The following is a 25,848-nucleotide window of genomic DNA, read 5'->3' on the forward strand; positions in this document are numbered from 1 at the left end:
GTGATGTCCTTATGACCCTCATTTCCATGCCCCTCAAGATATAAATCCTAAATCAGAACAGAGCCTACAGCATCAAGACAAGACTCCAGTACTCACGGCCACCAGCCAGACTGCCATTTGGAAGGCCCTCATGTACAGAAACCCTGCATCTGAAAGAGAGATGGGGTTGGGCCAGGAGGGGGGAGGTCTGAGTTGAAGCTGTGGTGGGTGGCTTGATGCTGTGTGGTCTCTGGATCTCCTGGGTGAAATAGCTGTTGGGATATGGGGTGCTGTGGAGTGTAGGTAGCTGGGAACTGTCGCCTCTGTGTGCAGATGTAAAAGCTCTTGGCCATCCCCAGTGAGTGGGCTGGCTGGCCTGCCTGCCTGGGTGTGTCTGGGTGCACTGGGTCCAGAAAGAAGGACACTCATGAAGTGAGCAGAGGCCTCACTTCATGCCTGTGTGTTCTGTCCTGCCCGAGTGTGCACGGGTGGGCACACGTGCATGGCCAGGAGGTGTGCCTGGGTGTTCTGTCCTGCCCGAGTATGCACGGGTGGGCACACATGCATGGCCAGGAGGTGTGCCTGGGCACACACGTGTAGATGTGCCCTTGTGCCCACGTGAGGGAGCAGAGGGGTTTCTGTACACAGGAGTCTCGGATGGTGGGTGGAGAAGGCTGGCATTGGACCCTGGGCTCATAGACGAGGGTTCTCTTGTGTCTGCGTGTGCACACGTGTGTGTGAAGTGCTGGGGCCCATGTGTGTAAATGCTTGAGTGTATGTGTCTGTCTGGGTGAGTCCAGGAGTCTGTGTGCGCGCGTGTGGTTTGGGTGTCCCTCATTGTGGGAGCGGCGAGTCCTGCGGGACCTAGTGCGGGCGGGCGGGCTGTGTGGACGCGCCAGGTGGCCTTGCAGCCTCGGACCGAGCGCGGGCAGGAGGAAGAGGGCAGAGGATTCCGCCGCGCCTTTGTCTACACCACGGTGCACTGGGAGTCCTGCGCCTTTGTGTGACCCTCGCAGGTGTGCGCGCGGGGGCGGGGGGGGGGCGGGGAGGGGAGCGGAGGGAGGGGCTTCCTCCTCCGCAGCCGGCCCCGCCCTCCGGCCTATTGGCTGAGCGCTGCCGCCCTCTGGCGGGCACGGTGGGAAATGCTAGGCCGGGAGCGCAGTTCTGAGAATGGCCGGCGGGCAGACTTGGGACGCGGGGCTCCCCTCTCCCGAACCGGCTCGGCCGCCCGCATTTGCCCCCGGCAGACGTCTTGCCATTGTGGGTCAAGGCCCTGCCCCGTCGCCCTCACTGCCACCGCCCACGGGCACCGATTCCTCTTAATGGATGGATGCCACACCTGCAGACAGGTGCGCGGCTGGGTACCTCCCCCCTCACTGCCTTGCAGGACACCCAGCGCAAACGTCTCCCCGCGCTGTGCTTCTTGGCTTCATCGCTTCTTGGCTCTGGGCCCTCGGGAAGGCACCTCAGCTCTATTGGCCCTCAGTCTTTTGGTCTGTAAAATGGCACAAATAGTGATCAGTATAAGAGATGGTGCCTGTCAAGCCTGGCGTTGGGAAAGCCCCCCCAAAACTTCCAGCCAGTGTTTAGTGTTGTTGTTGTTAGAGGCCCACCCTCTTTCCCAGGCCCACATGCCCTGTTCCAGATGTGTCGGCCTTTGTGGAGGCAGCTGGAGGGAGGGCTGGGGCAGCTGGGGCAGGAGTGTCCCAGACACTCAGCTGGAGGACTCAGCCTCTCCAGCCTGGGGACCCTGTGCCCCCACTTCCCCAACACACACATAATTTGGGGTCCGCAGCCTCCTGAGGTGGGCCTTTGGGCCAGAGTATTTTCCCTTTTGAAGGGGGCGGACCCTGTGGTTTCCTCCCTGGGTGACTTCCGGCTGAGAGGGCTTGGCCCCCAGAGAGGGCGGGGAGATGACACAGTTGTTCCCCCAGCCCTGCGGGGCGGGCAGCATGGTTCACTCCAGCATGGGGGCTCCAGGTAAGGGGCCTGGGGCCAGCGCCCGCTGCCTGCCCTGCCCTTCCTCCTTAGCTGTCTCCTCTTGTTTTCTTTTGCTCTGTATCTCACCAGCTCCCCCTTTCCCACCCTGGGTCCCCACCCTCAGCTCCTCTTTCCCCTTCCCTTCCACTCCAAACACCTGGGGGCTTCTGATCTCCCTCCTCATCTGTGCTGCCATGTTCTGAGGGCTGGGGGGGGGGGGGCGGATGATGGAGCCCCGTGTTGGTAGCAGGCTCTTATATGGAGGATCAGTGAGTGGGCTTCTTGGTTGGGGGGGTTGCTAAGGAGTGGGAACACTAAGTTGCAGGACTTTTCAGTACGTGTGAGTTTCTGTGTGTGTGTAGGTGATTGGTAGTTCTGAGTCCTCCGAGTATGCCTGTAGTGTCTGTGCGTGCGGGGCTCTTGTGTGTGGCATTGTGGGCTCGCCTTGGCAATGATCTCTTGGCTCACTGCCTCACTTCATTTGTCTCCAAGGTCAGGGAGACCTTCCCTGACCTCCTTGTCTCAAGGAGGTGGGCAGGAGGTGGGCAACCAATCCAACCATTCTCAGTCCCCTTGCCCCTGCTTTGTCTTTCCTTTATGGCATTTATCACCACCTGGAAATTTATTATATGTCAGCGGACCAAGTGGATGTTGGGTGCCAGGCACCGTACAACATGATTTGTATTTGTTGGCTCATTTGATAAAATGTGTCTCTCTCTGCATGATGATAGTCATCTCCCAGCAGTGCTGATGGGACAGTTAAATGAGGTAATGTGTGTAGATGCTTAACACAGTGCCTGGAACACAGCAAGCGTCAGCACTGCGTGATTGTTTCGTTTGTGGCTGTACAGGCGTGCATGTCGGTGTGTGTCCCATTTGCGAGCATCTGCAGGATGAGTCCTGGTTTGGCATGTGCTATCCTCTCTGCACCTGTGTGTGTAGGCATCCCTGGGATCCTTCAACCACATATATTTATTGAGCAGTTCCATGCTGGGTGATGGAAATATAACTGAAAAAGGGAGCTTGGGGCCCGTCCTCCCGGAGTTCCCAGTTGGGACACACAGACCTGTTGGCTAGACAGCAGAGGAGTCAGGGCTGGGATGCTGGAGACACAGGGAGCCGTGGGAGCCCAGAAGACTGGCCTGGTTGAGCCAGTGGGGTGTCATAGAGGGCTTCCTGGAGGAGGGCTTAGATGTGAAGGATGAGTGGGTATGAGCAAGACAAAGGAGGTGAAGGAGGGGGTTGAGATGGAGGGCAGAGTACTTACAGGATAGCACATGGTTATTTATTGAGGTGACTGTGCAACTATGTATGTGTGTGCACACATACAGTGTAGACCCAGAGATCCGGGGCATTGCACACGCATGCCCTCTGCTCCACCCCAGACTCATGCCCATCTGAGGTTGAATGGGGGCCTTGTATGTGCTGGAAGTATTTAGTTAGACCCCTGACTGGGGATTTCTCACAGAGCTGCCCTGCCCTGGAAGCCCACCTGACTTCCCTGCCTGGACGTGAATGAATACACTGCATGGTCTTGGGCAGATCACTTGTCCCACCTGGGCTTGAGCTCCACACCTGCGAACTGGGTTCAGGGGTCCACCCTGGCCATCTCCCAGGATGAGCTGATTCTGGATGTGTGAGTGTGCACTCGTGTGTGTGTGTGTGTGTGTGTGTCTGTCTGTGTCAGTCCGTGTGTCTGTCTGTGAGTGACTCTGAGTATGTATGCACATTTTTGTGTTTCCAAGTAACTGTGTGTGTGTGTATGAACGCATGCGTGTGCGTGTCTCCTTGTGTACCTGTCTGTGTGGCTCTGGGCATATGTGTGCGTCTATCTGAGCAACCAGAGTGCATGTGTGTATGCACGTCTGTCTATCTGTCTGTCTGTGAGTGATTCAGGTGTGAGTGTGTGTGTGTTTGTCTGAGTGACCTCTGTGTGTGTGTGTGTACACATGCATGTCTGTTTGTATGTCTCTTTGTGACTCCAGGGTGCGATTCGGTGTATGTGGGCATATGTATGTGTTGTCTGTCTGTCTGAGTGACCTGGGTGTGTGAGTGTGTGTGTAAGTGCAGGTGTGCTTGCACATGTCTAGGTGTGTGTTTTGCATATGTACCCATGTCATTTTGTCTGGGTGTGTGTCTTCTCCTGCCTGGGCTCTGTGCGCACCTGTCCCTGTGTGTGTCTGCGTGGTCTGTCCTCGTCTGGGCCCTGCCCAGCTGAGGCTGTGGTGTGTGTGAGAAGTAGCAGCTCTAGCCTGTTGTCGGCATAGCTGCGGGGCCCACCCTCTCTTGTTGTGTCTGCTGCCTCTCTCGCCATCCCTCCCTCATGACAGCTCAGAAGTGTTCACTCCCTTGAGGCCACCCAGGGACAGATGTGGGGTGGTGGGGGTGTGAGGTGCTGCTCCTAGGGAGGCAAGGACCAGGCCAGCTGGGCCCACAGAGGTTCCTGGCAGCGTGAACCCTGCCCACAGGGGCTCCCAAGCCGCAGCCTTGATTGAAGCCGTCTCTGAAGGCAGGAGACCCAGGGGACAGGCCAAGAGGGGCCAGGAGGGGTGAGGGGCAGCCCTTGGGCCCTCTATATTTAGCCCCATTTTCGGTAAGTGCTAACGAGAAGCTGGCCGAAGTCTGCTAAAACCGGCTGGGGGAAATGCAGAGGAGAAGTGAAAGTCCGGGGAGGGAGGGGCTAAGGAGGGGTGGGGAGGGCGGAGGGGACCCAGAGTCCCAGGCTTGAGGCAGTGGGGCAAGCGAGTGTGACCCCAAGGGTGTGGGTAGCCCTGGGTGTGTCTGACTCCAGGATGGTGGGATTGAAGGGGCCCGGCAGAATTCTGCATTGCTTTTTCCTGCCTGCCCCTCTAAAGAGTTATATACTGCCTGGGACGGGAGAAGGGAGGGATGACTACAGTCACATGACCAAGCAGCCTTTCTGTGTGAACGAGGCCTTGAGATGAGCTTTGGAAGGCACCAGGGAACCGGAGCATATTCGATGGCCTGGTGGGGGTGGGGGATTTTTCAAAGTCCAGATGTCCAGGTCTCCCCTTGTCCCTGTGAAAGCAGAGAGTCTGGGTGGGAATAGGTGTCAGTGTTTCTCTATAGTCAAGAGACCAGGGCCTGGGCCGACCGCCTGCAGGACGGATGCCTCAGCATGCCTCTTAAGGGGATTGTCAGTGCCCTCCAGTGTTAAGGCATCATTTGGCTTTGGGTCTGTGGTAGAAACGGAGTCTCCTCTTCATCCTTGGTGGGGATGATTCGATGAGTCCCTTTTCGTGGATTGTGGGAAGGAGAAAGAAAAGAAAGATGGGCTTGGGCAAAGGGCAACACTGGCCATTTTGCCGGCAGCCCAGCCAAATGCTGCAGGGTGCCTGGGCTGTATGCGAATCGGGGTGGGGAAAGAATTAGGGAGAACAAGGGAAACGGAGTGGTGGAGATTTCCTCTCATGCCACCTTTGCCTCCATGGCCACTATCCCTGCAGAGGTTACTTCAAAGGTTTAGGTTGGAGTTGCTTGGAGATTGGGGCTCAAGGTCAAGGTGGCAGGTGGCGGCAGGGAGAGAGGCTTGTCTGGGACAAGATTGGGTCCTGATCTGTCAGAGATTCTTGCACGCATTCATTCATTCCAAAGACACAGTCCCAGCCAGGACTGCTGGGCTCCTAGGAGCTCATAGTCTGGGGCAGGGGGAGGCCATTGCCCAGCGGGTCAGAGTGTGTTAGGGAGCGGGAGGCAGGGGGTTTCCAGATAAGAAAGACACTAACCACTTGAGGAGTCAGGGAGGACCTCACAGAGGAGATGATGTGTGAGCTGGGACCTTAAAGAGGAGCTGGAGTTTGCTAGTAGGGAAGAAAAGGTCACCAGCTGGGGGGAAGAGAAAGATCAGGGCCTCGGGGGCACCTGTGTGCACTCGGCCCAGATGTCCTGGGCTGGGCAGTGTTGTGGACCCCAAGATGAGTCAGACCTGCCCTTAAGGGGATCCTGGTCTGACAGGGGAGATGGACTGGGGCCCAGATGGGTGCAGCCTCTAGGACAGTCACCAGGGGAGGAGGTGGAGGGAGCTACCACCATAAGGGACAGAGCCTGTGCTGGGGCCTGAAGGATGAGTAGGAGCTTGCCAGGTGGACAGAGTGGGGGCAGCCTTCCAGGTGGGGGGAGTAGCCCATACCGAGGCCTCAGGAAACATGTGTTAAATGGCAGAGAGACAGCAGGACAGAGGCAGGAACAGGTAGAGAGAGCCAACACTTAGCACCTATTCTTATGCCCTGGGGGTGCTGGGGAGCCAGCAGTGAGTCAGAGCAGGTCTGGTGGGAGAGGATGGGGACACAGAAGGCCACAGGCCATCGGGCCTGTGGGCTCAGGGCTAGGACAGTGGGAGGGCACTGCCGTGGGAGGCTGTATTATTTTCCCAGGGCTGTCATCTTGAAGTGCTGTATGCTGGGTGGCTTAAACAACAGAAATTAACTTCCCCAAAATCTGGAAGCTAGAAGTCCAAGGTCAAGGTGGCAGTGGGTTGGTTCCTTCCGAGGCCTCTCTCCTTGTTTTGGGAGGACCGACTTCTCCCTGAGCCTTCATGCTGGCTTCTTTCTGTGTGTCTGTGTCCCAATTTCCTCCTCTTATGAGAACACCAGTCATATTGGATTAAGGCCCACCGTAATGGTCTCATTTAACTTGATTACCTCTTTGAAAACCCTATCTGGGTTTTTCTTGGGGAGACAGGGAGCTGTGGAAAGGTTCACAGCCAGGTTGTGGGGAGATCCTCCCTGGGGCCTGATGGACACTGGCTGGGAGGAGGGGCCAGGGAGGAGGTTGGAGCAGGAGTCTCAGAGATACTAGGAGGTCTGGGATGTAGGGCCACACTAGCACCAGCCGTCACTGCAAGCTGGACCAAGTTCTGGGACATGTAGAGGCAGGATTAGGGTGGGGTCTCTCACCTGGGACCAGCACCTGGGGCCTCCTCCTGTGTCTCAAGCTCATGAGCCACTCACCACCACCCACGGCCTAGAAGCAGGGCCTGAGCTCCCGTAGCATCCTAGGCACCCACACTGCCCTCACCAGCCTCTGCCTTAGTAGTGCTGTGTATTGGCTCTTTTCTTTTCTTTTCTTTAAAATAAAGATATTTATTTATTTATTTATTTGGCAGAGAGAGAGATCACAAGTAGGCAGAGAGGCAGGCAGAGAGAGAGAGAGAGGGAGGGAAGCAGGCTCCCTGCTGAGCAGAGAGCCCGATGCGGGGCTTGATCCCAGGACCCCGGGATCATGACCTGAGCCGAAGGCAGAGGCTTAACCCACTGAGCCACCCAGGCGCCCTTCTTTTAGCTTTTAATTTTCTTCTTTTTTTGGTGAAAGCGTACTTATAGTAAAGTGCTTGAATTTTAAGGTGCAGCTTGATGCATTTTCCCTATGTATGGAACTACATAACCACCCAACAGATGACGGTACGGAACATTCCCAACCCCCTGCCGGCCTCCTCATGCCCATTCCCCACCAGCAAGCCCCAAATGGTACCCAGAGTCTGACCTTGGCCATCTGGTATCATCTTGCCTGTCTGTGAGCTTCCTGTAATTGGAATCCTACTGTCTGTCCGCTTTTGTGTTTGCTGTCTTTCCCTCGGTGTCGGGCCTGCCAGACTCAGGGGTGCGTGTGATGCAGGAGTTTGGTCCTTTTCCTGTAGTGGGGCATTTCACTCCATGGACAAACCACATTGTATCCATCTGCTGAGAGGCCCTTGACTTGTTTCCGGTTTGGGGCCATTTGGAAGGGGCTGCTGTGTGCCTGCGGGCTCAGGGGGCCGGGTGTTTCTCTGTCTCAGGAGGTTGCCCGGGAGTGGATGTGCGGGGTCTTAGGGAGGGGCACCTCTTCAGTTTTCCTGAATTGTGTTTGTATCGATTTACACTCCCACGAGCAGTATGTGACCTGGCTTTTTAATCAGTAATTTTAAACCCGAGCAGCGTTTCATGTCAAGTAACCCTCAATTGCAAAATTCCTGGACATTTTTTCCCCCCAGTTGCTGAGAATGCCCTAGCTCTCGTTAGTGGACCTTCTTTAAATATCTTGGGCACGGAACACTCTTGGATCGGACACCCCCTTTGATAGGGCATCATGGTTTAGGCAGGGATGTAGAGTGAGTGGTGGGGGAGACATTTGGGTCAGAGTCAGGGTCACGAGTGAGGTCTGGGGCCATACTGGAAGTCAAGGTCAGATGAAGGGCTTGTACCACCTGGATAGGAGTTGGGATTCAGGGTGGGTAAGGGGACTGAGAATGGGTAGGGCAGAAGCCTAGGTTTGTGTGGGGTCTAGGACGAGAAAGGGTTGGATTTGAGATGGCATCAGTCAGGGTACACTCCAGTAGGGGTGACAGCTGGAAATGAGGCCGGCAGAAATCACAGCAGGGGTCCACTAGACCATAGCAGTCCTGATTAAAAGTGGGAACTCTGGAGTCATGAAGACTGGTGTCCAATTGGGGACACCTCTACTGTCATATCTCTACTATGCTCTCGGGCCCTCAGTTTCTCCTCTGTAAAATGGGGGTAATATTAGCACCAACTGCTACTGTGAGCTCTGAATCGTACTTAATGCTGTGCTCAGCACTGGTAATTGCTTGCCTTCCCATTCTCAGCATCGGAGTGTTGTGAGGGCAGAGCATTGCTTTGTGTCCCCCGTGCCAGCTGGCTGTTTGCCCCCTCCCCTCGTGTCCTGGGTTTACGGGACGATTGTGTGGCACTGCGTTTGTATGCTGGGGTACCCGGGTTGGATCTGGGATGCAGTCAGGATTCAAGGCTGGAGTCCTGGGGAAGCCTAGGAGTAAGGCTGAGGACCTGGTCAGGGGCAGAGCTGGATAGTGTTGGAGTCGGGGTTCTGAGGTCCCGTGGGGCTGCCGGGCCTGTGTGCTGAACGTGAGAAGGGAGGCCAGGAGGCCAGGTGGGGGTCAGGTGTGGACAGGAACATTGTGGGCTGAGGGAGGGGCAGAGGGCGCCGAATCCCACGCAGAGATCAGAAGACTCACTCCTTTGGGGATGCTACAGCCCTTCACACCCCCAGGCCCCACTCAGAGTGGAAAACATGTCTCACCCGAAACCTGGTGAGGCAGGACGGGTGTGCCTCGGGAGGAGGCCCAAGGCTGACTCGCTCCTGTGGAACATCACCCACATTCTCCCGGGCACCAAAGCCTTCCTGCGACCACCAGCCGCCTCCCACCCTGTCCCAGGGCCTCACGGGAGCTGGCCCTCCCTGTGCCACCTTCTGCAGGGGTGAAAAGGATCCCGTTCTTGTCCTGACAGAGGAGGGCAGAGGCCCAGTAAGGAGGGCATGTCTCCTGGAAAGAGGAATCTGCAAGGTGGCAAGGGGTGCGGGAGGTTTGGAGAGAGGCCGGTGAGGGTGCCCCTGGCTTCCCTCACCCCACTTATATCCCTCTTCTGTCCCCAGAAATAAGAATGTCTAAGCCCCTGGAGGCCGAGAAGCAAGGTCTGGACTCCCCGTCAGAGCACACAGGTGGGTGGGGAGGGGAGCAGGGAAGGCAGGGTGCCTGTGGGGTGGGGGAGCTGCAGGGCTGTGGGGGGCACAGGTGACAACTCACTTTCCCTCTCGTTGCAGACACTGAAAGAAATGGACCAGACACTAACCATCAGGTCAGGAGGGAGTAGATGAGCTGGAGGGGTGGGAAGGGGGAGAAGGGAACAGAGGGGGCCCCTGTGGGGGAGGGGCAGTGTGTCAGAGCTGAGCTGCTTCACCTCACTCTTCCAATTCCCCACCCCATTTTTTTCTTCCTAGAACCCCCAGAATAAAACCTCCCCGTTCTCCGTGTCCCCAACCGGCCCCAGCACCAAGGTAAGCAGCTATCCGAACAGCCACAGCAGAGGAAAGAGGAGGGTGTCCTGTGATGGGTTGGTGTCTGGGAGAGGGTCCCGCACACCTCTGTGGGCCCAGGGCCTGAAGGGGGGCGACATGGAGCCCTGAAATACCTTGATGACAAGGCTCCTCCCGCCCCTTCTCACACTTGGGCTCCCGCCCCAGGCCTGTGACTCACCCAGGCTCCTTCCCCTTCCCTGGGGGGTGGGGGTGGCCAGGGAAATCCCCCCCAGAGCCCCGGGGCGATGAACAACAGGAAGCTGAGGGCCCCACCCCCATCCCAACTTCCCTGACAGAGGCCTGCCCTACCCCCCAGCCCCCCAACACACACACTCAGGGGCCAGCCAATAGAGGGGGATAAGGATTGGGGGCAGACCCAGTAAGGATGGCTGAGGTTGATGGGGAAGCTGGAAGTGGCCAGACAGAACAAATCCCTAATCCAGATGGGGCCCAGGCCTCCACGCTCCAGTCTGTCGAGTTTGAAGGCAGCATGGACGGCAGGGACAGAGGGGTCCTTAGCAAGGCATGGGGTTGGGAGCCAGGAACTACTCTGTGACCTTGGGAAAATCACTGTCCCGCCCCGCCCCCTACTGCTGCTGGGCTGCTCAGTTTCCTCTTCTCTAACATGGGGGGCTGTCAGATCCCATGGCCTCTGAGGTACCCTGAAGGATTTTAGCGGGTGGGTATCTTGTGCTGAGTGAGTTGGCTGGGGCCCAGGGGAGAAGGGCTCTGGCTCTGGCCTCCTTCTCTCTCATCTCAGGCGCAGTTCTGGCCTTAGCCCTTGGAGCGGAGCGCATACGCATTGCCCTGACCCTCTCCCTCCTCAGCTCTATCTTTGCAGCCTCTCCCAGCCCCACAGCAGCCTTGCTTCTGTGTGGGGAAACCAGGGGACCCTGGGAAAGAAGGGTTCTCGCTGCCCTTCCCTTGCCTGGACCCTGGTTCCTCGGGAAAGCCCGAGGCAGACCGAGGCAGAGAGGGCATTGACCTCTGACTCTGGGCCTCTGTCCACACCTCGTCCTGTTTGCCTCTGTTTTCCCCAACTACAGTGATTCATGTGCTCCCATCATGATTTCAGATTCATCCACACACTGCCGTGTACAACTATGTACGTTACAATCGTGTTAATTGGCTTCAATTTTAAAAACATTTTATTATGGAAAATGTGAAGCAGGTACAAAAGGAGAAAAAAGAGTCTCATGAAAGTAAGCCCCCAGGTACCCATCAGTCAGCTACAGCAATTCTCAGCTTATGAACTGGCTTGCTTTTTCAACAGCTCAAATAAATGTTTTTTAAATGGAAATTTCATGAATGGAAAACCAGAATCTCTTACCGTGGAAATAAATGCAATGATTTTTTTTTTTTTTTTAAGTAATCTCCACGCTCCACGTGGGGCTCGATCTCGTGACCCTGAGATCAAGTGTCAGTGCTGTACCAGCCAGGCAGCCTCCACACAATGATTATTAAAATGTACCCAGAGACTCCTGCCTGCTGATGGGTCTAAGCCTGAGGCCTTCCCTTCATTTGTTAGAAAGGGAGGTGAGCAGTGCTGGGGGTGAGGCGCTAGACCCATCCCAGCCTCTAAGGGAGGCTTTCTCAAGAGAACCAGAAAGAAGGAGAGAAATCCGAAAGACTCACCATGTTGGTTGTTTTTATTTATTTTTTATTTATTTATTTTTTTAACTTTTAATTGAAATGTGACAGTACAGAGATCCTCAGTGGATTTTCACAAACTGAACACCTATGTTGCCTGCACCAGGTTAAGAGGCAGAATACGGCCAGACTTCCGGAGACCCCCGATTTCCCACCAGGGGATGCGGCATCCCTGGACCCTTCAGACTTCCTGAAATTTGTCTCCATCCCCTGGGGCACGCCACTCACGCTCTGGGATCTGGCCTTGGCCAAGCCTCTGTTCATCTCAGGCTGCATTCCAAATGCCACACACCCCCGCCAAGCTGCTGGGTCACCTTGCACAAGTTGCTTGCCCTCTCTGGAACCCCTCTTGTAAAACGGAGCTGGGACATTGGGCTGAGGGATTAGGGATCGTCCTTCAGCCCAGCGTCCCCTCTGGGCCCGAGAGCGTGATTCTCGAAGCCTTGCCCACCCCACCCACACACGTCCTTTACCCGCTGACCTCTCAGGCAAGCCTACCGTGGCCTGGCCTTTCTGTCTAGGAGAGGAGGAAGACCATGACTGCTGTATGCCAGTCTGTCCTATGCGTTTGATGCAAGACGCGGCTACATAGTGCGCCAAGAGACAAGGCGGGGTTCGGCGGACTTCTGGGGGGGGCGAAAAGCGGGCAGCAGCTGGGCCACATCTGGCCTGTGTATGTGTTTGGCTGGTCCTGCCAGTGGATTTTTTTTTTTTTTTTTTTTTAGGTTGCTTCTGGGTTTTGCTTTAGATTTTGAAATGAGTGGTTGGTGAGAGCAGGGGGGCCGAGTAAGCTCCCCCCAGGAGGCCCACCTGCACCACCGGCCCACCCCTCCTCACCTGCCCGTGCCATCCGTTCGCACTGTCTGCCTCTCTCCATACTTACTCGAATTCCAGATCCGTGTTCCAAGGGGGTGATTTTTTTTTTTTTTTTTTCAATCTTCAATTAAGTCTCACTTCATTAATGGGAGATGCATCTCTGGCTAAAGCCTATGAGGGCTTGGTGCCTGGAACTTTACTCTTTGATGCCCCAAGCCCCCTGCTGGCACATTCCCCATTTTATAGATGGAGAAACCGACCCCCACCCCCCAGAGGGGAAAACTGCTCTCCAAAGGTGCCCCCTCCTGTTTGGTGCAGGGGGGTGTGCTAGCCCTACTGAATGATGAGCAGCCTGAGGCCAGAGGGGTGGCCTGAGATCACCGGCCAGTCAGCACAGGGCCCTGCCTCCATGCCTCAACACACCCCTCCTTTACCAGCCCGAGGCTGCTGTTACCACACACGTGCCCTCTCTTTGGTTCACAGGTGGGCATTCTCTCTGGCCTCCACTTAACATTCTGGGGTCCCGGACCCTGCCTCTCTCCCCCCCAGATCAAGGCTGAAGACCCCAGTGGCGACTCAGCCCCAGCAGCACCCCCGCCCCCCCCCGCCGGCTCAGCCACATCTGCCCCAGGCCCAACTCATGTTGACGGGCAGCCAGCTAGCCGGGGTAAGTACTTGGGGAAGGATGGGGAACGTGGGCCACCCATCTGTTACAGGACCCATGGCAGGGGGTGTCTTACCAGGGCCGCGGCCATGCTCTCATGCCTGCCTCCCGCCCTCCTCAGGCCTCCTGGAAGACTTGCCCCCTAACCTGCTTGGCTCGGGCACTAACCCCTCTCTGCCTTCTCTGCTCCTCCCGCCCCCCTTCACCCCTCCTTTGGCCCTGCCACCCGTGCCCCACAGCTCACGGCGCTGATGCCAACTCAGCAGCAGCTCCTCCTGCAGCAAGCCCAGGCCCAGCTCCTGGCCGCCGCCGTGCAGCAATCCAGTGCCGCCGCCGCCGCCGCTGCTGCCTCCTCCACCTCCTCCTCCTCTTCCTCCTCCTCCTCCTCCTCTGCCTCCTCCTCGACCTCACAGCCCCCAGCCTCCTCTGGGGGGGGCGACCTGCCACCATCACAGCCTGCCAGCCAGCCCCCTGGGACCCCGCAGCTCACCCTCTCCCAGCCCATCCAACTCACAGCACAGGTAAGGGCAGCCCTGGGGGGCAGGCGCCCTCCAGTGGAGGGCCCGCAGAAGCCCGGTGTGTAGGCGGCTGACCAGTCCATGTGGACGCTTCTGACCGCTGGTCACATGCCAGGCAGCTCCCAGCAACCCAAGGAAGCCTTTGGGGAAGCCGCCCCCCGCCCCCATGTCTCAGTGGGGTACAGCGAGGCTCGGGGGGAGGGCCTCCTCCATGTGGTGGTACCCCCGGCTGAGTGCTTTCTGTGTATCTCACCGAGGTCTCCCAGACACCTGGGAGGTTGGCCCATTATTCTCAGTTTATGGCTGAGGAAATGAGGAGTCACCTCCATGGAATGGTGCCCATGTGGGCTCAGAAGGAAAGGCCGAGGCTCTGAGCCAGCGCCCTATAATGTGTGCTGAGGCATATCCAGTGAGAGATGCTCTTTCAGAAAAGAGGCCTGTGGCCGCTGGGTCAGGGAATGCCGCAGCTGCTCTGGCCATTCTGGACACTTCCAGCTACACTGAATCATGAGTCAGTAACTGTATTCGTTTCCCAGGGCTGCCGTGACACAGCCCCGCAAACTGGGTAGCTCTAGGGAGAATCTCTCTCTGCTTCCTCTAGCTTCTTCTAGCTCTGGTAGTGCCGGAAATCCTTGGCATTCTTGTAGTTGGATCGCTCCAATCTCTGCCTCTTTGGTCATAAAGCCATCTTCTCTCTGTGCGTGTCTGTCTCTGCATTCACCTTTCCCCTTCTTAGTTAAGGACACCAGTCATTGCATTAGGGCCTACCCTAATGACCTCATTTAACTTGATTACATCTGCAAAGACCATGTTTCCAAATACAGTCATATTTATAGGCACCAGGGGTTAAGAATTCCAACAAATCTTTTTGGGAGACCCAATTCAACCCAAGATAGTGGCCCACAAATTTCCTGTGAGGATAGGTGGTGGAACCGAGTAAGTAGAACAAAGCCTCCCGTCCTAATGGGCTGCTCTCTCCATCCACACTTATTACCTCCATCCACACCTATTACCCATTGGTGCTATCTGCCTGGGTTCTCTAAGCATTTCAATCTATGGCCTGTGTTCCAGGGCAGTGAAGGTCCTGAGAAGTCCTGTAGCAAGGGGCCTTGTTTGACTTCCCTTCGCCCCAAGTTTCTCAAGATGACTGTTCTTTGGATCGCTTTTCTTTCTATCCACTGCCTTTCGTGGAACCCTGGGGGCCAGACACTGTCTATACAGAGAAGGTGTCCGGTGCCCACAAGGTTGTCCCTTGACAGAGTTCAGCTTCTGATGGGCCCATTCCACTACTGACCAGCGCTTTCATTGAGACAGTCTTTAATGCTGAGCTGGTTTCTGCCTCCTTAGAGCTTCCTGCCTCTGGGCCTCGTTCTGCAGAGACTCATAGAGCCGTCTGTGTCACTGCTCTGTGGCAGCTCTTCCAGACTCAGCCCCATGGTGCCTGGCTTGCCACGGCAACTGTAACTGGAGTCTGGCAGGTGCTGCCTTGGTAGCAGGTACTGTGCTAACCGTGACCTCCTTGAATCCACAAATCCTCATCCCAGGCAAGGGCACCCCAAGGAACAGAGCAGCCTGGGAGTCCGGGGCTCAAACCACATGATCTGGGGCTGCTGCCTGTAGCCATCCTTTCCACCTTCCCCCTCCCCACACCAGAGATCTCAGAAGCTGGTGAGGGGGGGTTCCTCTTAGCACACTCAGCTCTTCACAGAGCATCCCCAATACTCAGGGCTCCTCCCTCCCCCAGGCCTCAAGTGTCTGTGCCCTGGCTCCCGTTCTCCTGTCTGCCTGGAAGTCGGCTCCCTCCCTTTACCTGGACGGCTTCTCTTTAGCCTTTAAACTTCATCTTGGGAGTCCACACCTCCAGGAAGTCTTCCAAGACTTCACTCCCTCCAGCTGCTTTGATTTCCTGCCTCCTGCTTCCTCCGGAGGCCCCCAGCTCCTTTCCTTTGCTTCTGGCTCTAATTACCAGTGCTGGGTCTGAATATGCCCAAGGAAGCATCTGTGGAAGGGACAAAGACTCCAGTGGGGGAAGAGGGATGGAGCAGCCCCGTGCAGGTCAGCCAGGCATCCTCCCTTGGGAGCGGCAGGCATTCCTTCTGTGCATACACTCCTAAAACCACCTCCTCCAAGCTCCCTGCCACCTACTGTCCGGCCTCCTCCAACCCCTTCCTCTCGCTTCTCTCTCCCCAGCCCCGATCTGCTGGGGTCTGCCTTCTGCAACTATGAAGCTGGACCAAGTTTCTTTCCCGGGAGTTCTGTCACCCTGTGACCTCATTTCCATAACAGACAAATGTTTATCCCATAACAACAAGGGCTTGACCGCTCTTCCTCAGCCTGTGTCCCATGCCTGTCCATTCTGCTTCCTGTGCCCGCTCCGCTCTGTCCTGTGGTCATTTCACAGACACTTCCCGGCCTCCAGTGTGTCAGGCCCAGGCGGGAAGCTAAAGGCTTAGGAATGACTCAGACCCTTCCTTGCCCCCTCAGGGCTCCCAGTCTTCTAGGGAAACAGACCCACCAGCGAACCACTAAGAAATGTTTTACTTGAACAATACTAAGAAAGTAAAAAACACCCTTAGCCCTATCATTTTAAAATTACATGAAGTGCTAAGGGAAAGTCCCCCGTCTGTCCCCCAAATGCCAGCTTCCAGAGTAATGTCAATTCAGCCGTTTGGCAGGAACCTTCCCTGCATTTTCCCAGCTCATACAGAGAAAGGGATGATTATAACACACTTCTATAATTTGTGTGTCCAGCTCTCAGCACAATGCTTTCTACCAAGGGGGACACGTGGATGTTTACTGAATCAATGAGGGATGTTTTGCTGCAACTTTTCAATCAAGGGTAGGGAAGACATCTCTCCAGGGGGGGAATTCAGAATGTCTGGGGTAGGGGTAGGCATTGATTGAAAATTTACATTAACCGTTAAAACATTATCTTGTATTTGGAGAGGGAAAAAAATCCCTATTTTCATAACATGACTGTGGCAAATAAAGCTTAACAAAATCTTTTAGGCGGGCAGGACCTAGTGAGTACAGGTTTCCCAGAGAAACCCATTGGATGTGGTGGGAGTGTGAGAGAAGACAGGTGAACTGTGTCTGAGGGAATCAGAGAAGGCTTCCTGGAGGAGGTGGAATCTCACCTGAGCGGGGACAAGTAGGAGTTTACCAGGTATATGAAGGGGAGAAAGCTGTTCCAGGCCTGGAGTGTAACGTAAGAGAGTGCAGTGTGCTTTGGGAGTGGGGGGTCGGGGGCCAGCAGTGGAAGACTGCGCAGGATGGGCTAGCAGGGGTGGCCGTGGGACAAAACACCATGCCAGGTGGCTGAAGAAGGAAAGGGGATATTTGGCTCAGATCACTGAAGAGGCCCAGCCTGGAACGTGGGGCCTGGCCCCAGGGGTCTGCCTCTGTTTTCATTCTGAGCCAGGCAAAATGGGCGCCTGCCCATTTCGACTTGCAGCCTCAGTGCCTAGAGAGATAAAAGAGCCAGCCAGAGTTGAATTAGTGTCCTCAACCCCTGTGGCAGTAGGGTCAGCCCACCTGGACCGTGTGACCTGAGAATGGGGGAGGGCAAGTCCCCAAGAGGAAGAGATGGATCCTGTTGCTCAGGGAAGGGGCAGTGGGTGCTGGGTCATCCAGACCTGGATACATGGGGTCAGTGTACCTTGGAGTCCAGGAGCCAGGCCAGGGTGTATCAGTCACCCCACAGCTGCGGGGTTGGGGTCTGCTGTTACTCACCTATCCTGGCATTTTTACATGAGGGAGTAGCAGGGGGTATAACACAGAATGTGTAGAAGGCGTTTTTGCTCCCTGTTGGGTGGGTTGCGGCTTGGCTGTGTTCTGCCCCAATCGCTGGGTCGTCCTGGGCTCTGTGCGGCAGGGCCACCTCTGGGGGAGGGAGCACAGAGAAGAGTCCTTGCTCTATAGAGCCACACCTCTCTCAGAGGTGTGGGCCACCTCTGCCCACACCACCAGCCCCCCCCAAACTTCAGGGCTTCTTCTAGTGAAGTGACTAGAATAACATAGTTGCTTATTCATTTATCCAGGACTTCGGAGCACCTTGTACGTGCCAGGTGCTCATTCATGGCCCCAAGGGAACAGCTATGAATGAGGCGGAGGTGGCTGCCCTTGAGGGCATTATGGTCTAGTGGGGAGACAGACAGTAAACAAGTAAACAAATGAACAAAACAAGAATGTTTTAGAGTGGGTGTCCTGAAGAAAATGAAACAGGCTGGTGTCTTTGAGGGTGGTGGACAGGAGAAGTTTCACTGAGGAGGTGGCCTTTGAATGCTGAGGCCTGAATGAGTCAGTCACGAAGAAGTGAGGAAAAAGTAACAGCAAGTGCAAAGGTCCTGAGGTGGAAGGCAGCTTGACATCAGGGCATGGAGGAGAGTGTTTATGTCTGAAGTTGAGCAAGTGAGTGGGACACAAGTAAGAGGTGAGGGATCTTCTAGGCCAGATAAGTGGGTTTGGAATGTCTGCCAGGTATGAGGGAATCTGTAGAACCCAGCTTAAACAGGCAAGTGGCATGAGCCAACTGACTCTTTACAAAGCTCCCTCTAGTTGCCATGGGGAGAATGGACTGTGGGGGCCCAGAGTAGAAGTAAGGGTCCCAGTGAGAAATGCTGGCAGGCATCCAGGTGGGAGGTGAGTGTGATGGTGGGGGTCTGGGGTGCAATTTTGTGTAGATAGAGTTGATCAAGGATGACTCCTAGAATTTTGGCTTCAGCAACTGGAGGGTAGTGAAGTGATTTCCTGAGTTGGGGAAGACAGGGAGTGGGCACAGGGTATTTTGGAGGGCAGGAGTAGGGAACCAGGAGTTTCCCTTTAGACATGGCAGGGAATAAATAGTGTATTCATCATCCAAGTGGAGACATCAAAGAGGCAGACGGGCATTTGAGGCTGGAGCTTAGTGGAGAGGCTGAGAGGGCGGAGGGGACTGACAGTTATGAGTTGTCAGGCAGAGGACAGGGCTCCTGCCCTTGAGAGCTTATGGTCGAGGGGGGTGACAGCAGGGGAGTGACAGGGGGTACAGAGGTAGCAGATGCTTGTGCTAGGGGAGTCTGTTGTGATTTCCCAAACACCTTGCAGATACTAATATTACTCAGGCCTCAGTACAATCCAGTAAAGAGTCAGACATTCTTATTCCCATTTTGTAGATGAGAACACCAAGGCCCCGAGAGAGCTATGACTCAGTGGTAATGACTACCATTTATGCAGGACCACTCGAGTGAACAGAGACCAGACTAAACATGCTACATGTGTTGTTCCATTTAATTCCTGTACTAGCCCCAGGAGGTAAGAATTATTGTGGCATCACTGGAAGAAATGGAGGTGTAAATGGGGTAAGGGATGCCCACATTCCCCCACTGTGTGGAGGACAGCCGGGTGTCTGGCCGTCTCCAGGACACCGTGCACTGTCACCCTATAGAGCTGGGGAGGCCAAGGCCCAGAAGCGAGCTGGCTTCCCCGGAGTCACACAGGAAGAGGCAAGCAACAGAGCCTGGGCTCAGACCCCCAAGGCTCCCAGCAGGCAGGGACCCTTGCACTCCTCCGACTGCCCTCCCACCTATCTCCCTCCACACAGTTCTGGGCAAGTCCGGGTGCCGCTTCTCCCAGGTGGCTCTCAGGACAGGTGCTCCCTGCCTTCCTGGGCAGCCTTCTCCACCAACAGGGTGACCTGACATGGCTCAGAGGGTCAGGAAGCCCATCCTCATTCTGAACACAACTGATGACAGTGTCGTTTACATGGTCGCCCTTCTCGCTCTGGACTTAATTCTAAACTGTCCATATCTTGGAATGGGGTGTCCAGAACTGGCTAGAGATTGCCGTATCAGGGTTGGCCGGTGAGTGTTACGCAGACACCAGCTCAGTCTGCGTGGCTGCTGGAGCATGTGTGGGGGCCTGCAGTTTGGGGGGGTGGTGTCTGCCCTGTGCGCTGGAGTGAGGCGCTGCACCTGGCCCCGAGCGGCCGCAGCAGGGGCCAGGCCTCCTTTAGTTCCTTTTAAAGGCCTTTTTTCCACCCCACCCCCCACCCCCAGGTGGAGCCAAGCCCAGATGGGAAAATGGACATTTATACTCCGATTCACCCATGTGTCATGTGAATTGAGCGTCAGTCTTTCTGCCCAGCTGTGGCCAAGATCCCAGTTGTGGCAAAGGACAGCCTGAAACACCACCAGTCAGTCCTAGGTTTTACTCATTCATTGGAAATTCATTGATGCCTGCTGGGTGCCCACTCTGGGGTGGGAGTGATCAGAATACAGCGATGAATGAGAACCTGAGAACCGGTCTCTTCTCTTCTCACCTTCCCTTGAGAGCTTATGGTCTTAAGTGGGGTGTGCTAAGCCCTCTGTGCTCATTTTTCTCACAGGTCAGGAACAGAGCAGATGATCCACTAAATATCCTGGCCAGGGGACCTTCCCCAGTGTCTCCACTTCATCTAACTTCCCCACCATCTTGACTTGGTCTTAACACGCCCCCAAGTGGCTTCACATTGCTCATGGCCTGTAGATTATGGAGAAATGGGGCCTCCTACTGGTTAACCCCAGTCCTGAGCCAGCACACCACCCAGAATCTTCTTTTTCTCATGCTGTAATTTCTTTAGTCATTTAGTGAACATCCAACATGCCCCAGCACCTTTTGCTGGAATAAGGCAGACAAATCTGTGCCCTCCCAGAGCTGGCATCTCCCCATAGCAGAAAACTGCCATGAAGAAAGTAAAAGAGTATAATGTAATAGAGAGAGATTGAGGAAAGGAAGACTCCTGATCAGAGTGGGTAGCCAAGGGAGGCCTCTTTTGGGGGGGGGGTGCATTTTAGAGAGACTTGCATGATGGGGTGGGTCCAGTTGTGTACAGATCAAGAAGAGGGAGGGCAACAGCATTTGTAAAGGCCCTGAGGTGGGGACCTTTCTGGGTTCAGTAATAGGAAGGAGACCAGTGTGACTGGCTCTGAGTCAGGGAATGAGAGTCCTTGTTGATGAGGAAGGCCAGGTCAGCCAGAGCCATGGCAAGGAGCTGAATTGTCTTACAAGTGTGATGAAAACCAGCGGAGGCTTTATGGTTAGATTAACATTTCAAAACAGGAACCCTCTGGAGGGGTCTGTGGATAGAATTCAGGGGGGTCCATGAACTTGGATGGGAAAAAATTATGTCTCAACTTTTACTATCCTCTAACTGAAAATGTTGCATTTCCTTCTATTATGAGTATAGGGAACATTAGCATTAGTGGGACTCTGTTACCAATGGAATCACAGATAATTCTATATGATACACACAGACCTCAAGGTATTTTTACTCATCATTGCTTTGAAATTACAGTAGTCTTCAGATGTATTATTTGATCTTTTTATATAACAGGCTAATAAAGAAACTCATAGATTATTATTCATAATTCAAGATGTTGGATGATTTTTTTCATATAAAGTTGATTTCATATGAAATCCTGCACATTTTACTTTATACATTTTTAACTATATATTTTTTAAAAGATTTTATTTATTTATTTGACAGACAGAGATCACAACTAGGCAGAGAGAGAGAAGGGAGACCGAGCCAAAGTCAGAGGCTTTAACCTACTGAGCCACTCAGGCATCCCATTTTTTTTAAACTCTGAGAAGGGTGCAGTAAGTCTTGTCAGACATGGAGTAATTCTGAGCCCAGAAAAAAATTTAAAACTTTTTTTGTTAGGACTTGCAGATGTGTTGGATGGGGGAGAGGAGGGGATGGAGGGTATCAGGACTGACCTCTAAGTTTCTGTTCTGAGTGGCCGTGCATGGAGTGGGGTTGGGTTTTTCATTTGGACTTCTCCCTATGAGGCCCCCTGCAAACTGGGATGCATTTTCCCCACCCTTTTCCTCTCCCTGCTGATTCAGAAAGAAATCTGTGGACACTCCTCTTTTAGGCTTCTGGGGAGAAAGGTGAGTTTTCACTGAGAGTCACACTAGGGTAGAGACAGTAGTTAACAGATATTTTAATCAGCAAACTAGTCAGGAAAACACTGGTGATAAGTCTTTATTTCTGGCTTTATTCTTTGATTCAGCTCAGGGGGCATTTAATGGGGGCTGACCAGACTGTGTTGAGAGGTAGGGATATAAGAAGAGTAAAACCTGGCCTCTGCCTTCTAGAGTTACAGTAGAGCAGAGGAAAACTGTACATAAACAAATGTGTTGCATTGCGAGAAATGCAGTGTAGAGTAGGGTGGGTTCAGTTTTGTGGGGCCTCATCTTTATACAATGTACAGATCCTTTTAGAGAAAAGGAATACAAAATTATGAGACCAAAATTAGGTTTGGGGACCTGGAAGGGTCTCTTGTAATGGGGTGGGGGTCCTCAATTCCAGGCTTCACTCATATCAGACTAGGCCTCACATGGAAGGGATGCCACCCCGTGAGTGACCAGGAGGAGAGACTCAGAAGACAAGGCAGAATGGAGTGTTGGGACTTCAAACCCCTTAAGCTTTGTTTTAGATGAGCAGCTAGAAGGAAGAAGTGAGAAGTCAGGAGCAGCTGGGGACTCCGTCCACTTTCTGAGGCACAGAGAGGAAGCAGAAGCCTTTACCGTGGACAGAAAATAAGCAATTGGGAAACAGGGATGTCAGGCAGAAGCGAGTGTTCGGTTGGGTAGGGTGGGGTGGTACATCTTTATTTCTTTATTCGGGCTAGGTAAATGTTAAAAACTCAAGAAATATGGGAAGACTTACAGCACTGCTAGTTTCTGATATAGTCTTCCAGGTATAGTCTATGCATACCCAGGAAATACCTAGATATACTTAAAAAAGCAAAAACAAAAACAAGCGCCACAAACAGAAGCACCTCATACCCACTGTTGTGTCTCTTGAGCTCTTCACTCAACAGGACATCTTGGCGATTGTTCCATATCAGGACACGAAGAGTGTCCTTGCTCTTTTTGACGAATGTATAGTATTCCGTCAGAAAGATCCACTCTCCCTCATTTACCTGCTCCCCTGCTGTGCGGTCAGCTTACTTCCCCTCTTGCGGAACACTGCGCGCTGCTAGGAATGCCCTTCTAGGGAGGGCGTTTTGCACAAGTGTGAACGTATCTCTAAGACAAATTCCTAGAAGTGAAATGGCTGAGTCAAAGGGTATAGGCCTTTGTCATTCATTTTTCGTTTTAAAAATTTTATTTTATTTAAATTCAGTCAATTAACATATACTGTATTACTGGTTTCAGAGGTAGAGGTCAGTGATTCATCAGTCTTATGTGGTACCCAGTTCTCATTACATCATGTGCCCTCCTTAATGTCTACCAGTTACCCCATCCTCCTCCCTCCTCCCCTCTAGCAACTCTCAGTTTCCTATGATTAAGAGTCTGTTATGCTTTGTCTCCCTCTCTGATTTCATCTTGTTTTATTTTTTCCTCTTTTCCCCTATGATCCTCTGTTTTGTTTCTTAAATTCCACATATGAGACCATATGATAATCGTCTTTCTCTGATCGACATAGCCCTAGCGTAATACTCTCTGGTTCCATCCACGTCATTGCAAATGGCAAGATTTCATTTTTTTTAAGAGATTTTATTTACTTATGTGACAGAGAGATCACAAGTAGGCAGAGAGGCAGGCAGAGAGGGGGGAAGCAGGCCCCCTGCTGAGCAGAGAACCCGATATGCGGCTCCATCCCAGGACCCTGAGATCATGACCTGAGCCAAAGGCAGGGGCTTAACCCACTGAGCCACCCAGGTGCCCCAATATTTCAGCTTTGATGACTGCACTATATCTATATCTATATCTATACACCACATCTTCTTTATCCATTCATCTCTCGGTGCACATGTGGGCTCATTCCATAGTTTGGCTGTCGTGGGCATTGCTGCTATAAATATTGGGGTGCTGTGCCCCTTCAGATCACTACATTTGTATCTTTGGGGTAAATACCCAGTAGTGCAATTGCTGGGTTGTAGGGTAGCTCTATTTTCAAATTTTTTTTAAAGATTCTATTTATTTGACAGAGATCACAAGTAGGCAGAGAGGCAGGCAGCAAGAGCAGGGGAAATAGGTTCCCTGCCGAGCAGAGAGCCCAATGTGGGGCTCAATCCCAGGACCCTGAGACCATGACCTGAGCCATAGGCAGAGGCTCTAACCCACTGAGACACCTAGGTGCCCCTATTTTCAGATTTTTTGAGGAACCTCCATGCTATTTTCTGGAGTGGCTGCACCAGCTTGCATTCCCACCAACAGTGTAGGAGGGTTCCCCTTCCTCCGCATCCTCGCCAACATTTGTTGTTTCCTGATTTGTTAATTTTAGCCTTTCTCACTGGTGTGAGGTGGTATCTCATTGTGGTTTTGTTTTGTGTTTCCCTGATGCCGAGTGATACTGAGCAGCATTTCATGTGTCTGTTGTCCATTTATAAATCTTCTTTGGAGAAATGTGTGTTCTTGTCTTCTGCCCTGCTTCTGACAGATGTTGTTGCCAAATTATCTTCTCCCCAGTGATGTGCAAGAGTGTATGTTTTCCGATATGCCCCAACACAGCGTGTTCTGCACTGCTGTTATCTGCCCATCAGATAGGTAAAAATAGTATCTCTGTGCAGTTGTGGCTGTGTTTATCTTACTGTGAATGAGTCTGAATGTTTTTTCATTCAGAGCTGTTTGTATTTCCTTTGCTGGGCAGTCACCAGACCTGTGTTGGCCAGATTACTACTGGACTGTTCGTTTTTCTCTTATTGATCTGTAATGACTCTTTATATGTTAAAGAAATGAACACTTTGTTTCAACTTGCTTGTTTCCCCTCAGCTTGTTCACATCCTAGGACATCAAATTGGTCTTTGGGATAACGATAGCATTGGGAAGAATTGAGGGGTATGTGTCATCCCCCTCAACTTCCCAGAAGGAAAAAGAATGTTACTCTAAGTAACATAACTTTCAACTGTATACATAAAAGTTGCTGGGTAAAAATCATGAAGTATCCATGTGGGTCCATTCAACAAATATATGTGGAGTACTTACTGGGTACCAGATCCTATTCTAGATGCTGGGATTATAATAATGACCAGAACCATCAAGACTGCATACTTGTGGAGCTGACATATCAGTGAGGGAGATGCACTGTGAAAGGCTAAACAGAATGAGAGATACCTTGAGATAGCAATAAGTCTTAAAGAGAAGGTGAAGGGAAAATAACAAGGGGAGGGGTAGGGGTGACCGGGTGGCTCAGTTGTTGAGCATCTGCCTTCAGCTCAGGTCATGATCCCAGGGTCCTGGGATCGAGCCCCACATCGGGCTCCCTGCCCGGCGAGAAGCCTGCTTCTCCCTTTCCCACTCCCCCTGCTTGCGTTCCCTCTCTTGCTGTCCCTCTCCCTCTCTGTCAAATAAATTTAAAAAATAATATTTTAAAAAACAAAAGGAGGGGTGGTAGTGGCTGCTTTAGATTAGATGGTCAAGGAGGGCATCTCTGAAGAGGTGATTTTTTTTTTTTTTTCCCGAGAGAGAGCGTGAGTCCCTGAGGAGTGGGGATAGAGAGAGAGAGAATCTTTTTTAAAGGATTTATTTATTTATTTATTCTCTATTTTTAAAAAATGTTTTACTTATTTATTTGAGAGAAAGAGAGAGAGAGAACACAGAGAGAAAGAGGGAGAGAGAGAAGCAGACTCCCCACGGAGCAGGGAAGCCAATGTGGAGCTCGATCTCAGGACCTTGAGATTGTGACCTGAGCTGAAAGCAGATGCTTAACTGGCTGAGCCACCCATGCACTCCTATTCATTTATTTTAGAGAGAGAGAGAGTGAGAGCACAAGTGGAAGGCGCAGGAGAGGGAGAGAATCTTAAGCAGATTCCATGCCTAGCCTGACGCAGGTCTCAATCTCATGACTCTGAGATCATGACTTGAACTGAAATCAAGAGTTGGACACTTGGGGTGCCTATATGGCTCAGTTGTTGGGTGTCTGCCTTTGGCTCAGGTACTGGGATCAAGCCCCACATCTGGTTCCCTGCTCAGTGGGAAGCCTGCTTCTCCCACTCCCCGTACTTGTGTACCCTCTCTCGCTGTGTCTCTCTGTCAAATAAATAAAAATTTCAAAAATTTAAAAAAAAAAAAAAAAGAGTCAGACACTTAACTGACTGAGCCACCCAGGGGGCCCCTGAAGAGGTAATTTTATGTGAAGACCTGAGTGATAAGAAGGGATTAGGCAGGAGTATAAGAACTAGAACTGGTTTGGCTGAGGGAACAGCATGTGCAAAGGCCCTGAGGTAGGAGTTGAGGTCAGGAAGAGTAGCACGGGCTTTGGTATAAAGGACATTAGAGACCAGGTGAGGAGTTTTGATTGTATTATTGTGGCCACAAGAAGCCACTGGAGTGTGTGTGTGTGTGTGTGTATGTTTTACTTTTTCTTTTGGAGATGTTCAAAGCTAAAAGTGGAGAGTATGATATAAGGAACCATACATGCCTTCACCCAGTTCAACAGAT

The 25,848-nt window shown here is 53.0% G+C and overlaps 2 protein-coding genes across 2 annotated transcripts in view; both read left to right on the plus strand.

Annotated features, from left to right (window-relative positions):
- ERFL (ETS repressor factor like) overlaps positions 1 to 25,848 on the plus strand; it is a 278,656-nt gene that overhangs the window by 103,599 nt on the left and 149,209 nt on the right. The gene's annotated exons all lie outside the window — the stretch shown is intronic.
- POU2F2 (POU class 2 homeobox 2) overlaps positions 1,857 to 25,848 on the plus strand; it is a 34,513-nt gene continuing 10,521 nt past the window's right edge. Inside the window, 6 exon segments of the mRNA XM_032323131.1 lie at positions 1,857 to 1,959; positions 9,367 to 9,432; positions 9,535 to 9,569; positions 9,712 to 9,768; positions 12,805 to 12,846; positions 12,848 to 12,922. Of these exon segments, the coding sequence (XP_032179022.1) occupies positions 1,893 to 1,959; positions 9,367 to 9,432; positions 9,535 to 9,569; positions 9,712 to 9,768; positions 12,805 to 12,846; positions 12,848 to 12,922 (342 nt within the window). The 5' untranslated portion in view covers positions 1,857 to 1,892.

This window comes from Mustela erminea, chromosome 19, assembly GCF_009829155.1.
Source record: "Mustela erminea isolate mMusErm1 chromosome 19, mMusErm1.Pri, whole genome shotgun sequence".
Taxonomy (NCBI): Eukaryota; Metazoa; Chordata; class Mammalia; order Carnivora; family Mustelidae; genus Mustela; species Mustela erminea.